The sequence below is a fragment of the Tetrao urogallus genome (assembly GCF_951394365.1).
Source record: "Tetrao urogallus genome assembly, chromosome: 22".
In the NCBI taxonomy this organism is placed as follows: Eukaryota; Metazoa; Chordata; class Aves; order Galliformes; family Phasianidae; genus Tetrao; species Tetrao urogallus.
This window is the reverse complement of record NC_136835.1, coordinates 3,069,656-3,084,404: the sequence shown is the minus strand read 5'-3', so window position 1 is coordinate 3,084,404 and position 14,749 is coordinate 3,069,656. Positions and strand designations below refer to the sequence as shown.

At 51.0% G+C, this 14,749-nt stretch overlaps 1 protein-coding gene across 1 annotated transcript in view; it reads right to left on the bottom strand.

The window, feature by feature from the left end:
* Nucleotides 1-11,396: 11,396 nt before the first annotated feature.
* Nucleotides 11,397-14,749, bottom strand: part of GRIK4 (glutamate ionotropic receptor kainate type subunit 4) — a gene marked incomplete at both ends in the record, with an annotated part of 88,537 nt that continues 85,184 nt past the window's right edge. Inside the window, 2 exons of the mRNA XM_079545796.1 lie at nucleotides 11,397-11,762; nucleotides 12,277-12,395. Coding sequence (XP_079401922.1) covers nucleotides 11,397-11,762; nucleotides 12,277-12,395 — 485 coding nt within the window. The remainder of the gene's footprint in view (nucleotides 11,763-12,276; nucleotides 12,396-14,749) is intronic.

Sequence of the window (14,749 nt, the reverse complement as noted above, 5' to 3'; positions counted from 1 at the left end):
GACTTCTGGTTAACACAGAAAACAGAGCACGCAATCAGTCCACATCACCTCCAGTTTTGGGAACATAGGACAGAACGTGACCATACCCAGCTCATGGATTTTACTTCTCCATCTTTCAAATTAAAGATTAGAGTGATATGGTAATCAGAGGGGGGAAGAAAAAAAAAAAATAACTAAAACATCTCAAAACAAAGAAAATCATAAGAAAAACAAAACCACAGAAATCCCAGAGCTGAACAAACACCCTTTAAATCATACAGTCCTCAGAAAAAGCCTCTGGGCCCCACACTCTTCCACGACCCTTCCCAACAGGACCCTTCTTGTGCTCCAAGATTCACAGGATCACTTCCATGCCTTGCAAAAGGACTGTGAGATGTTCATAGATATTCACAAACATCTGCAGGCTGCTGAGAACTGGGGAAATAGCAAAGATTGCTCGAAGGGGTGCTTTCATCCCCCCAGTTCCCTTTTCTCTACCAAAGGACACCTCACCATCAGCCTGGGGACTCCTAATTGCTGTGCTCTGAAGTCACAGCAAGGTCTTTATGCCCTGATGCAAAACAACTCTGTCATTGGCTGGAGCACCAGTGGTTATCCATGCACTGTCAGATTAAGATGTGCTCATGATTATACCTGCATGGCACACATCAACTCTGCCCCAGAGATGTATGCATTTCACCTGGACAGAATGAAGGAAATAAATAGCTTTTGAGTGGGGGAAAAAGGGAAGGGGGACCCACAGCACTCTGTTTGTAGAAGGACTAAGCAAAGCAGCCTCCAGTGGGTTTGTTAAAATCAGGCCAGTGCAGTACAAGCCTGGAGCTCAACAGCCTCAGCTAGCTGGCTTCCATCAGCAGGCACACAGCATGTCATGAGCTACTCAAGTTGGAGAGGAAAGGACTCCCAGCACTCTCATCTGCACTGACAGCAGTGTCTCACTCAATGCAAGGACAAGTATCATCACTTCCTCTCTGACTCCACACAGAGCTGCAGTTGTTCTGTGCTGCTTGCAGATCTGGGCTTCTAATTAGAGCACAAATGCTGTGTCACACCATGCTCTCAAGAACATAGGAGAGCATCACTTGGCCAGGCCAAAAAGCACGTTCTGCCAATTCCATTTTGCAGCTGTTTAATGTGTCTCAAAGATAAACATGCCCTTCATATCTAGGCAGGCCATAGAACAAACAGCACAGGAAAAAGGACTCCACACACCATGCAAGAGGGCTTGCCTAGAGAGATAGCAGGGTCAGCTGGAAGCCCACTTGGCACAAGGGAACCATGGGGATCAGCACACTGCTGTACCCACAGGAATGGACCCTGCTGTCCTGCTTTGCCCCAGCTACATTGAACTTGGTATTTCACATCACTCTGGGTGACGGAAGGACAGAAGAACAAAAACAATGTTGCTAACCAACATCAAATTACCATCTCTGTACACTGCGATGAACTTCTCCTTAGACTTGTTACTGGCAATGGCATATACAAAAAAGTGAATCCAAAAAAGTTCCCTCTGCTGAGACTCACATACTTACCACGCTTCATGATCTTACTGCCTAGAACACCTCCATCTCAAACGACTTTGGCATCACAGTAAGAAGCAAGATGACAGAAGACTGGTTTTTTTTATTTTATGTGATTTTATGTGATCATAGAGCTTACAGGTTACATATAGAGACATCAGAGATCAGGCTTATTTAAAAACAAAACACCTTTTCTAGTCCTCAGCAACTTGGGTGCATTCACACATCCTGTCCTTTTCAGCTGCAGCATCAGAATCCTGACCTAATGACATCCACGCTCATCACTTCTGAACTGCATACATTTTCTTTTTCAAGCTTTACTTTGGCAAGCCGATGCCAAACAACATCATAGGGCAGTTATTTTCTCCACAACCCCCCATTATGATATCTCATATTAATTATAACAACTTGTCACACTCGTGGCACTTCTGCATCACTGCCATTACTTAAGAGCAAGGATTAACAAAGCACGCAAAGCAAACATGACACATTTCCCATGAATGCTGCCTGCACACGAGCAGGACAGGGCAATTTGCAGGGCACACGTTTCTGTGTGCTGTCCTACTGATGGCGCAAGGAACAATTCATCCTGAAACTACTCTGGGCTGTCCAAATGACAGCATGAACTGCAAATGCTGTGCCTGGTCTTTGAGAGCTGCTGACAAGCAGCCCTTGTTGCCTATACTTGAGCACTGCTGGAAGGAGGTGGCACAAGGCACAGCATCTGCAAAGAAGAGCATAAGGACATTGATGATGACTGTGACAGTGCTATAAACCAACCCAGAGCAAAGGTTGTGGATGCCCCATCCCCGGAGGCATTCAAGGCCAGGCTGGATGTGGCTCTGGGCAGCCTGGTCTGCTGGTTGGCAACCCTGCACACAGTAGAGGGTTGGAACTAGATGAGCACTGTGGTCCTTTTCAACCCAGGCCATTCTATGAAGGATGATCTTTCAGAGGAATTAATTCATAGATGACAAACTCCAGAGCAACCTGGATACCTCCCAAGCTGAACCCAAGCACGCACACAATGCATTTCAGCACGTCCACGTGCATGACAAACATCTGCCAGAAAGCAGTCAGTCCATCCTTCCTCCACGATGCGACCCAAAACATTTTCATAGAACCATCACGATTGGAAAAGGCCACTGAGAGCATCGAATCCAGGCCCTGAGCGCCACCACAGCCAACGCGACCAGCAGAACACGGTCAAAAACATCACAACCGCACGTGGCCGCAACCAGCGGCGGGGTGAAGCCAGGGGTGAGGGCCGGGATAGGAGCGCCGTGAGCAGCAGGAAGGACAGAGGGCACCCGAGAAGCCCATCGATGCAGCACCCCGGGGCGGCCGGAGGAGCGGAGCCGCGGCCCTACGAGCGCCGTGCTGCCGCTCAGCCACACGCGTGGGCCGAGAGCCCCTCAGGCACAGCCCGGTGCCGCCGCGCTCCGCATCCCGCCGCGCCGCCCGCGCCCCCTGCAGCCCCCGTTCCCTCAGTCCCTCCGTGCCCGGTCCGCGGTTCCCATCGCCCGCTTCTCACGGTTCCTCCGCCCCGCTCGCCCCGCTCTCACCCAGGCCCGGCGGCCGCGTCCCGCATCGACCCGGAAACAACTCGGTAGCAACCAAACATCACGTGACTGCCCCCCCGTCACGTGAGCGGGGCCGGGTCGGTCGCCATGGAAACGGAGATGCTGCCCCGCGGCTGCTCCTCCCGCACCGCTGTGGTGTCGTCAGGCGGGGGGAAGAAGGGGGGCACGCCGTGCCCTCAGCCTGGGCCTCATCCCAGCGCGGCCCCGGGAGCAGCCATCATGGAATCATAGAACGGCTGGGCTGGATAGGACCTGGAGGCATTCAAGGCCAGGCTGGATGTGGCTCTGGGCAGCCTGATTGGTGACCCTGCACACAGCAGGGGCTGGAAGTGGATGAGCATTGCGCTCCTTTGCAACCCGGGCCGTTCTGTGGTTCTGATGCTTGGTGTCACCTCCCAGCACCCTGGGTCTGCCTTGCTCCTTATGAGCACTTTGCCCATTTCTCACCTGAGGTGCCAACCCATCCTTGCCGGGATGACACAACAAATACCAAACCATCCTGCACAGCCCAGCTGTGCTGCAGCTCTGCACTCGAAGCCTTGGCTATCCATTTCCCAGGCATTGCTGCCCTGCATCCTGGGGCCAGCTGTAGCACTGCGAGGAGGGGTTGGAGCTCAGGCAGACATCACACATCTCCTGGCTGTGCCCAGCTCCCCACCAGCACTGAGATGCGTGCATGCCCTGATTTCCCTTTAACGCGTTAAAAAAAAAAAAGCCCTTTGCTGTTCTTTCTTATTACCCTGTTGACACAACATTGGTTTTGCTTTGTTCCCAGGCAGGCCGGCAGAAATGAACATTGCCTCACTGGCGTTCCTGTAAAAAACGTCTCCCCACACGCCCTGAATGGCTTATTTGGTTCTTTTTATACATTCCAGGGAGAGCTTTGTCTCCATTTGGTTTTCCTTTCCCTGCCACTTCTCGTATCTGTTTCAGGGAGATAAAGAACTCCATTGCATTCAGAGCCTACACTCTTGTTTCTAACAATCCTCACTGTTTTTTTTTTATTTTGCACAGCTTACCTGTGCTATTTAGTTGCTAGAAGGAAGAAAGAACATACTTCAGCTGGCAACCTGCACCAGCAGGCTACATTTTAATTTTAAATACGCTGTAGGTGCTGCTTTCTGTAGTTACAGATTAACTGGATAGAACAGCCGTCTGTGTGAGCCTCACTCGGTCAGTGCTGTAAGTGTGAGAAAGTGACCGGTGCATTAATTAAAGACAGTGTTAATGGGGACAGTACAACTCGGGGACCTGTTAGCACAATATAGTCTTTCACCTGAAGGTGCCAGTTTGAATACAGCCCTGGCTAGCTCCAATGGGATGCTCTTATCTGTTGGATGCCTCATTGTCTGGAGGAACTGAGTTTGATGGGTCTCAATCTGCTCCTCCTCAGAGGATGAGTATCTCCTTCCAAAGCCTTTGCAGCCCCAGTGACCTCCCTGGCAGGCTCCCCCCGTTCCCACAGCCACCTCCCCTAGGGTTAAGCAGGCCATGGGAACCAGAGTCACCTCCCAAAAGGGGTTACTGACAGCGGTTCTCATCGACAGTGGAGCCACAGAACGAGGACAAAGCAGGAGAGCACTCAGCCCAGTGGGATCCTCGTGAGGTGACAGAGCCATCAAAGCCACATGTGGGTATTATCGTACGTTTAGAGCTAGACTTGAGCAACCTGAGCAGGAAAACCACCCCCAATATTTCAGTAAGTTCTGCTCACAGTCCTTTTCTCATTACTTCGTGCTTCCCATGTGCCACCAATAAACATCACTCCTATCAAGGGAGTCATGTACTGGGGTCTGAGCTGGTTCCTGAGCTTGTGCACCACAAGGGAACCCATTAACATCCAGAATACAAGCCACGCACTCCCCTCATTTCACTCCTTTCTTAGTTGGAGCAGAAACATCAGGCAAAAATAAACACGTGTGCTCTTCAAAATTACCCACAAGGAAGATTCGCACATGGTCTGTGTTAAAATAAAGTGAATTATTAGTCATAACAATCGTTTAAAAAGCAAGCTTCCTTGTAGTCTGATGTGCATAAACCCATGGATTCCCTGGCTAACAGCATCCAACACCTCTCGCCATGCCCAGAGAAGCACACATGGGGACATGTTTGCAGTTAATGCAGTGCTGGAAGGAGCCTTCAGCAGCCTCTGCCCTCATCGGAATGATTTTCCCTCTCTTTAAATCACCAGAGGTTTTTAGGGGAGGGATCGGAGGAGAGAACTTGAAACATACGCAATTTTCTCCTTTTCTGCTGCTTTTTGATCCCTTTGCTTATGGGTTTGGCAACTGCAGCTTTCCTCATCCGCAGAGATTATTCTTCAATTCCTCAAAGAGTCTTCAATTTTCTCACAAATCTCTCTTCCTTTCACTTAATTTAAACATTTTTGGCCAATTTCATGATTTAATAATGAGAAATAAAATTGGAGATTTAATAAGTGTCGAAAGAAGACCTTTCATTTCAGCCGGGGATTAAGCAGGAGCTAAAGGTGCGAATCCCCTTCTCCTGTCCTGAGCTGCAATGTGTGAAAGAGCCCAATCCTGTGCAGTGCTGAGTGCTCAGTGCTCCCACTGAGGTCGGGCACATCCCATACACACAAAGCTCAGTGCAGATTTGGGCCCTGTAAAACACAGCGTGAGCACATAAATCCACCGCTGCGCTGTCTCGCTAATAACTTTAAAGCCTGACTTCATTTAGCTCTACCTGCAGCAGATCAACTCTGAGCAGCTCCTCGCCGCACCATTAATTTAAGGTAACAATTCACTTAGATCTTTTGTTCTGCATAAGTGCTTCCCAAAATCACATCTTCGCTCTCTGTCAATTACCTGCGACTAACGCACCTTGAAGTTACCTCTTAGAGCAAACATCGCCCTGCTGCCGTAATTCTAAAAGACCATCGGTGGCCAAAAGATAGGAGCGACGCCCCAGGGACTCAGCCTGCAAATTCAGATGTAAAAAAATAAGGAATAAATCAGTGCCGGTGCAGCCTGAGGATCAATTGGATTTTTATCATTTGGGAATTGCTGGCCGTGTTCGCGGGACCAAATGGACCTTGAGCTTTTTTGTTCATCCGATTTCATTTTCTGGATGACTACTGTTAGATAACGGCAGCTCCTCGGGTACCTCTGCGGTGCTCTGGCCATCACATCATGTCTGGCAGCTGGCAAATCGCATCTCCAGCACTCAGTACAGCACTCGCTGGCTTTTCTGTTGCCCTTTCCATCAAAACGTGGCTTCTCCCACAGGATCGCCCTTCTGCTCCCCAAAACCAAGTGTGCCTTGCTGTGTCAGCCTCATCATCCGCTCTGATCCCACAGCTATGGGAAGTCTCCCTGGGCTGTCCCAGAGATGCTGACCCAGCCTGAGTCCCAGTAAACATGAATGTGGGCTTCTCCTGCTGCTTCGGGATCCGCCTGCACCGTGCAGCAGTGTGACAGCTGTGTGCTGCCCTGTTTAGGGCCTGTCTCCATCTGGACCACTGCTTCCACTCTGCTCGGTCAGGCAGAAAAGGAGCCAGCAGACAGACATGAGCCCAGCCGTGGAAATGGTTAGGTTTTCCCTTGCCAAATGCTCTGCATTCCCACCTAGTTGTTACAATGAGACCGAGAAGTTCTCTGATTTTGGACGGGACTTTGGCTGGGAGCGGAGGACAGAAAGAGAGATGTCTCTTCCTGTCTCGTGTGCATAGCAGGTTTGGATCTCACTCGGAGTACGATGCAGGCTGAGCATGCCAACATTCATAATAATTAACCATTAATGTTAGCAAACACTTGGCAAATCTCCACCAGCTTTCATTTGAAGCTCTCAGAGTCCTTTGTAAACATGAACAGATTAAGCCTTGCCAAGACCCCCTCCAGTCCTACGCGTTAATCCAGAGAATATCCTCCACTTTCATTCTCCAAAAGGGGACTCAGAATGCATGGTGCTGTTTGGAAGGGTTTGGATCAGCGCCGCTGTGTGATGCAGAGCTGAGACCCAGGGCAGCACGGTGCTGCTCTCAAGCCATGTGCTATCAGGACGTCACCCATCGTGCCTACTGGGGCCTGGTGGCATTACGGCCATCTGGCTTTGCCTTCCTTGCTGCTGCTTCTTAACAGCTCCTTGCAGAGAATGATCTTTTGGTCAAAGCTGAACAAAAATAAAGGGCTGCTTTCCAGAATAATGATCTCCCTCTTGAAATACAGTGTCCGTCTGAAGGAATTATAACCAGAAATATAGCTTCTGCGTCTGCTAAACCTCTACAAAGACACTCCCATCCAAGACTCTGCTTCTCCATTTGAAGTCAAGCTCCAAGGAGAGACATCCATCCATCTGACCCCCTCACATGGCCAGCACTGTGCCAGGGCCAATGAAATGCCCAGCCAACAAACCTTCCCCCCATGGACAACCCCTGAGCATGGACATGGCATCACTTCCTGCTATCACCCAGCTCCCCACTGTGCCGTGACCTCCATCTGTGCTGCCCGGGGGCTACAGGGCGATGGATGGCTGGAGAGTAGCACCACAGGCTGTGTGCTCACCTACCTCCCCCATTTTAGTTCAAAAGCAACCATCAGAGCGTCCTCCTGGCCGTGCTCCGTAATGCAGGCGGCTGTTTGCTGTAGAGCTGGAAGAACAATTGGTTTTAGGCAGACAGATCAGCCAACCCAGTGCTCTCCTGGGAACGAGGTCTTTCTTCTTTTCCTCCCCCAGTTCTTTGTGCTCATTTGCATTCACTTTTGGCTTAGAAATAAATTGCTTTAAATCTCGGCTCAGCACGAGCTAAGCCTGAAAAGCCAGAGGACGACTTCCGAACGTTGCTGGGAGTTCAGGCAAAAGGCAATCAGAGGTGGGTTGTTCTGAGGCTGAGGAACGCAAAGAGTGGTGTTTGGGGTGTGAATAGGAAAGAGAAAGGTGCTTGGAAGGCAGAGATAGAGCAAGAGAAAAGAAGGAAAATAATGGGTTTGAAAGAGTGTGGGTCTCGCCCATGGTGCATCTCAATTGCCTTCTCCTCACCAATGCACTGACTTTTTTTCTCCCCTGCACCCTAAGCTCAATATTTGAGGAACTGAAAATACAGCCACGACACAAAAGAAAAACAGAAAGGGCTATTCCACACCAACCGACTGAAGCAGAAAAATGCTATGCCACACCAAAGGCCAAAAACAATGCCAGGTCTTTCCACCGTAATAAAGCATTGTTTATCGCATCAGAAAGGCACTTTTTAAAAGGCGAATGGCCACGAAGCCCCTTTAATGCACGGAGATCCTTCAAGATAGGTCTGATAGAGAAAACCCAGGCAGGAAATATGTGCTGGCTAATCTGACAGTTATCTCTTTTACAGCCAGCTCCTGTCATTTCAGTCTTTGGAACCGTCAGCTGCATCGGTAACTGCAGCCCTAACCTCAGCAGAGGAGCAAGCCTCGGTTAATAAAGCCTGCTTCCCTCTCTGCGTCCCTCCGTGCCTCCAGCCCTGGGGCTGCTCGTCCCTCCTGCACTGCTTTCCGGGCCAGGAAATCGCAGCCCCACCACGAATCACACCATCAGCTCGGCTGGAGCACAGCAGATTCCCCTCTGCGGGGACGAAAGTCTCCTGGAAGATGCACAAACTGCCCATTGTCTGATCCCGCTGGGACAGGGCTGATTTTCCCAGTGCGCTCTCAGGTTCCCCAGGAGCCCATTTATACTGAACTCATCAGCGCTACTTTGTGCCCAGAAGAGCCCAGCTTTCTATTTTCCACCACTTAGAGGCCCATCAGGCTCTAATGGGGTCGTTGGGACTTTGAGTGCTTTACGTGCTGCTCTGCAGATGTTCCAGCACGCTGCAGCCTTTCTCCTGCTGGCTCCTTTTGAGTCCCAGCTGAAGTAGTTAAAGCTGTTCCTGCCTCTGAGCTCTCACCGTCCACAGAAAAACCCTCTTCTGTTTTGCCTGTGCCATTCTGGTCAGGAAATGCCCCCTGGTTGTCCCAGACTTGTTAGTGTTAGAACGAAAACGGCACTGCCTGGGAAACAACCACAAAGCTGGGGTTTGGGTGCAGGAGGGGAGATGCTTTTGGTCGGGAATGTGCCCAAAGGCAGTGGGATCAGGGACTGGAACACAGCTGGGGTGGGCAGGAGGATGGAGCCAGCGGTAGGAAGGGAGAAAGCACAGAGTTAATCGATCCAATCTTGGGCTCCTGGTGGAATTTGCAGAGATATCTGACTCGAATTACCCCAGTTTTATCAGCAGATGGCCGTTCTGGGAAAGTGCCTTTTGGGCAGCAAAGTGCTTCAGATCTCGAACTGCTTTAGCACTGAGCAAAAGGGGACCAACAATAGCTTCAAAGATGAGAGCAGGAAGTTGGGGGGGTGGAGGGATGTAACCCATCCTGGGCATGCAAACGTGTGCCAACGGCCCCCAGGAAATGTGCACAACGCTGCCTCTGTGGAGGGCCCCTCCAGACTGTGAGATCTGTAGGATTGTAGCAGCGAGCAGAAAATGCAAGGCCCTATAAAAGGTATCCACGTGTCAGCAGCTTTTACCCATCCACTGCTACTCCACGCTGCATTTCTGCTCGGAGTGCACGCATTGAACAGAGGGGGAAAGAATGACAGGGTGCAAAAGGGACGTGAAAAAATATCTCCCTAAAATCCGGACCTGGATATCAAATACCATATAGGCAGAGAAAGGTAACAGAAAGAGGAGATAAAGAGCAAAGGCAGGGAGAAACTGGGTGGCTTCTCATCATTTCATACCTGACACCCCCTGTCTGAGCAGATGACTGCACACCTTTGGAGCAGCAGAGGAATCACATCAGGCTCTGACAAGCTCCGTCTTTATTCAGTGACGGGGTGAGAAAACATCAGCTCTCATCAATGATTCATGAAGCCTTTTCTTCTGCTAATCTGTAAATAAATTTTAAAAAGCAGCTTCTTTTTGATGAGTCTATTCTGCTGTTGGTAAGAACATACCGGCCTTTATAGGCAACGCGGTGTGCTCAGGGGCTGCTGTCAGCTTTGGCTGTGCTGAGCTCTAAACCCAGTGCAGGCGCCCGCCCTCACCTCCCCCCCAGCTCCTTCCATTGGGGATGTGCTGGCCCTCAGCAAGCTGCCTCGTAACTTTTTCAAGCGTGGACAGGGAAGAGAAAAGGGATAAAAAGCGTAATTATACAAGGACATCTTTTATTTCAGTACATTCAAGACAAAAAGAAAAGAAAACAATTCGAGAACAGGATGTACCTTCACTCAAGGCTTTATCTCCCCTGCCCCTCTCCATTTTCCTCTCTTCCCTTTTACAGTCAGAAATTGCATAGAATTTGTTTTTTCAATCAGAAAATTGAACTCGGCACTGTAGAACCCACGTCAGAACCACGCGGAGCTGCCGCTGCTGCTGGGGAAGTCAGAGTTTCTCACATGAGAGCCCGCTCTGATGGCTCTTGCAGTGCTGCTGAGAGCGACACGGGGAGCTGGAGGGGTTCCCCTGCGCTCCCTGCTCTCCTTTCACCTTCCTCAAAGGGATCCCAAACCCACACCCCCGAAAAACAGAAAGGGGGAAAAAAAAGAGCAGATAACCCCAGAACTAAACAGAAGACACAGAACTCCTGAAATTCCAGGCGTTTCAAGGCCTCTTTGAGATCACTGTGTGTGTTGGTTGTTTTTTGGCATTTTAATATATATATATCTATGTATACATATATATTTATATATATATATATGTATGTTAACAACTCTTCAGACTGTCAGCGTGTGCCGCTTCTCAGGGGGAGTGTGTCCCACCCCTTCCTCCCTCTCTCAGCCCAGTGCCACACTCTAGAAAGGAAGAAATCCAGCACCTGACACCCGGTGCCTTGGAGACTGAGTCCTGAAGTACCCCGAAATGAAACAAAACGAAATAACGACTCTCCCCTTCCCATCCCTCCTCTGTACCAAATAAAAATTTCCCTCCCTCCCGCCCATTGAGATCATCCCCTGTGAGTCTGTGTGATGGGGAGACAGCGTAGCATCCTTCCTCCTGGCCCGGGATGGAGCAGCTCTGAGATCAGCTCTCGCCCCCACAGGGGTGGGTGATGCTGCTGCCCCGATCCCCACCGCGTCCCTCCTTCCCACCTCGGAGCTGCATGGGGGCAGCTCACCTGAGGACCCCGCTCCCGGTGCATCCTCTCCAAAGCCGACCCTCCGGCCAGGCGTCTGCGTCGGCCCGACAGCGCTCTGCCTTGCTCTGGAGAAGCTGGGTAACTGCTTTTAATTTAAAAACAAGTTTGACATTGTACAAGTCCGTGTTCTGTAAAATGGAACAGGACCCTCTCGGCCCACCCCGGCTCCCCCCGCCCCAGCGTTACTCGGGCTCGCTGCTGTTGGTGGTCTTCTCCCACTCCAAGCTGTCCTCGCTCTGTGCAGGTGAGCCCGGAGCCGGCCGTGCCCGGAGCCCCTGGAACCTGCGGCACTCAGGGCAGACACGGATGTGCGTGCAGCCTCGGGCGACCAGGGCAGCTTCTTGTGCCAGTCTTTGTGCCAGGGGGTCTGGCTCTCCCCCACTGCACAGCTTCCCGTTGCTGAGCGTGGTCGTGCTGCGGGCTCGGCGCTCCTCGGGGATAGCGGGGCGAGTCCGTATCATCCCCCCTCGCCTCCGACGGGGGTGGAAACTGTCCTTGCAGAGGATGATGTTGCGCAGCTCTGTCACCATCTCTTGGCACACCGACACCTGGAAGGCAGACCCGAGAGATGCTGCTCACTTCAGTGCCTCGCGCCCGCTCTGGATCCCGATGCCAAAGCGCTGTGGGCTCAGGTTCAGATTTGGCTGCCGGATTTTGATGCCAGCACTCAGACCCCAATGCTTGTTACAGCCCAAGAGACACCACCTCTTGTCAGAGACCCTCCTGATTTTGGATTCTGGATTCCCAGAGCAGTGTGCGACCCAAACCTACTGGAGGCCCAAATCCTCAGATGTTCCACACTTCAGGAAAGGGACCTGCATGCTGTGCTGCACAGCTGATCCCTTCAACAGCCCCAGAGCATCCCTATGGCCTCGACTGCAGTGGGATGCAGGAGTACCTGAGATGTCTGTGCGCTTCACGCCCAGCCATGTGCACCCAGAGCTCTTGTGCACTTGAAGTCTGGGCACTTGGAGCACTCATCTCAGGCTGAGCAGAGCACAGCTGAGCACCTCACACGCAGCAATAAGCACAGATACCCTTCAGGACATTGTCAGGTCCTACCTCTGACTGCTCGGAGTGCCGAAGGCTCCACAAAAATTCCAGCATGGCCATAAAAATCGCTACGATTAAGCCACAGATGAGAACCACGAAGATTCCACCAATGTTCTCCATTCCCAGGCCTAAAATAAAGCAGAAGAGACAACACTGCGGGGAGGCAGGCACAACAAAATGCAGTCCCTTGCTGTTTCCTCAGCACTGCGTGCTCCCAGCCAGGAGCCAAAAGCACAGAGCCAGCACTGTCCTATTAATAGTGAGCTGCATGACTCAGATGGCAGAGCGAATGCCTCGCAATAACTGCACGATCGAAGATGCGCTCTCAGAAACGATGATTTTGCAGATAAACAGCGACTGCATTGGAGGGAAGCACAAAGCAATTTGTGGACAAACCAAGAACAGAGCAGGGGAAAAACGGGAGATCAGTCGAGCACATTAATACCTGCAAATTATTCACCCAGCTCTTGTTGCTTTGAACTTTGCGGATGAGCAACGCTGTTAGAGGAGCAGAGATGAGGAAGACAAGAAAGGGCTTTAAAGGAGGCTGGCACTGAGAAAACCTCCTTTGATTGCACTACAAAGTGCTGTTGGAAAACGATGACAGCTGCTTGTGTTGCAGTGAGAGGAGAGGATCCAGGCAAAACCAAAACCCAGTGCAGTTGGATGTGATGGGGACCATGTGGGCACGTTGCACAGGGGTACCTGGGATGGGGCTGGGGGCTCTCTGGTGGTCGAGGAGCAGTGCCCACCTCTCAGCACTCGCTGCCCAAGGAACTGCTCTCCTTCTCTCGTAGGCTTGGCCTCAAGTGGCCAGGGCTCTTGATTGGGCTGATTACTAAAAAGCATGCAGTGCTTAGTGCTGAGGTGATGCTACAAGGCCATTACTCAACAAGAACATCTATAAAAACCTTCCTCTCCCCTCTGTAACATTAAATCAAAGTGCAGGAATCAATGATTTATTGACAATCTCTGCATGGCTCTTAGACATAAAATCTCACCAAAATCCTTGTAAATCGCTGACCTGTTTTGTTCTAAAACTCAAGAGGTCACATTTCTCCCTCTTTCTCCGTCATTCTTTTGGCACTGCCTCTGGAGCAATCCAGTGACTGCGTAAATCAGCCCTTCGCAGGGAGACGTTTCCACTAAGACAGCAATAGCAGGGCAGAACACATCACATAATCGCTGCTCAGACCCAAGATAAAGGCCATCCTCTCCTCGCAGCATCTCTCCTGGTTGAATTTCAGGCCAGTATCAGGCTCTCATCATCCCTGCCGTGGTTTCACCCGGATGTCAACTCAGGTGCCCAAGCTCACCTGGGAGCTATCTCTTTCCTCTGTATACACATTTTATTCCCTCTACTGCCTCAAGTCCTCCAAAAACATTTGTGCTTTCTCTCAGCTAGGATATAGCTGGGCTTTTATGAAGAAGGCAAACAAGCCACCAAAACATCGTCTCATCCCCGTCTCACTCTTCGCTAGCTATGTGACAGCACTCTCATTATCACGACCAGCAGACTGCAGTCTCTCACTTTTCCCCAGCTGAGAAAGTGAAACACAACAGAAGGGCACAAAGCACCACAACAACCCATCCGGGGTCACAGAGCAAGCTGGGCATTGGCAGAACCAGTCCAGGAGCATCTTTTCAAACCCACCACCTCCTTCCTCACAGCCCAGAATTCTGAGTGCATGGAGCCTGGAGGAAATCCACAGAAGAGGAGCCACCGTCTTGCATGCTTGTCTTCTTCAGCAACTACTTCACTCCTCCTTGCCTTGTGCTGAGGCTGGATGCCTCAGGCTGGGCCAGGATGTCTTAGCTCCTCCTTAAGACCACCAGCCAGGCTCTCTCAGTCCCAGCAGGGTCTCATCCAGCTGCACGCACACCCCAACAACTGCTGCAATGTCAGAGAAACAAGTGAGCAGCCATGCAGCTGGCTCGGCTCTGCGTCTCTGCATTCAGAGGGGTCAGGAGCCTCTCCCTTCAGCTGGGAACCTGCTGGCCTCCCCAAAAATGCTTGCTGAGGAAAGGGCGACTGCCAAAAGCAAAAAACCACAGCAACTGCAGGAAGCTGGCAACTGCTGCACTCTGGGACATCAGCCTAATGTGGTAGCTTTTATGGCAATTTGCATAGCATTACCCAAAAGAATTTGCTCCTCAGTTTACAGATGCACTAATAATGTCCTTGTGTCCCTTCCCTTGGCTGTGTGCATGGTGCTTTCACTCAGAGGCACTAAGCAGTGGGCCCGTGGTGGAGATCCATCTCCCTTGAAGGAACACGGGATTTTGGTCCGATCTCTTTAGCCATCCATTTTCCCACGTAATGCTGCAGACATTCATTAGAAGCTAATTTACCCTCCATATGCCTCCAATATTTGTCATTTGGTTGTTCCCGCTATCTTTGCCCCAGGCAAAAACACACAGCATGAGGCGCCGCAGAGCTGGTTGGCTCTCTCCTTGAATTGTGAGGGAAGGAACTGCAGGT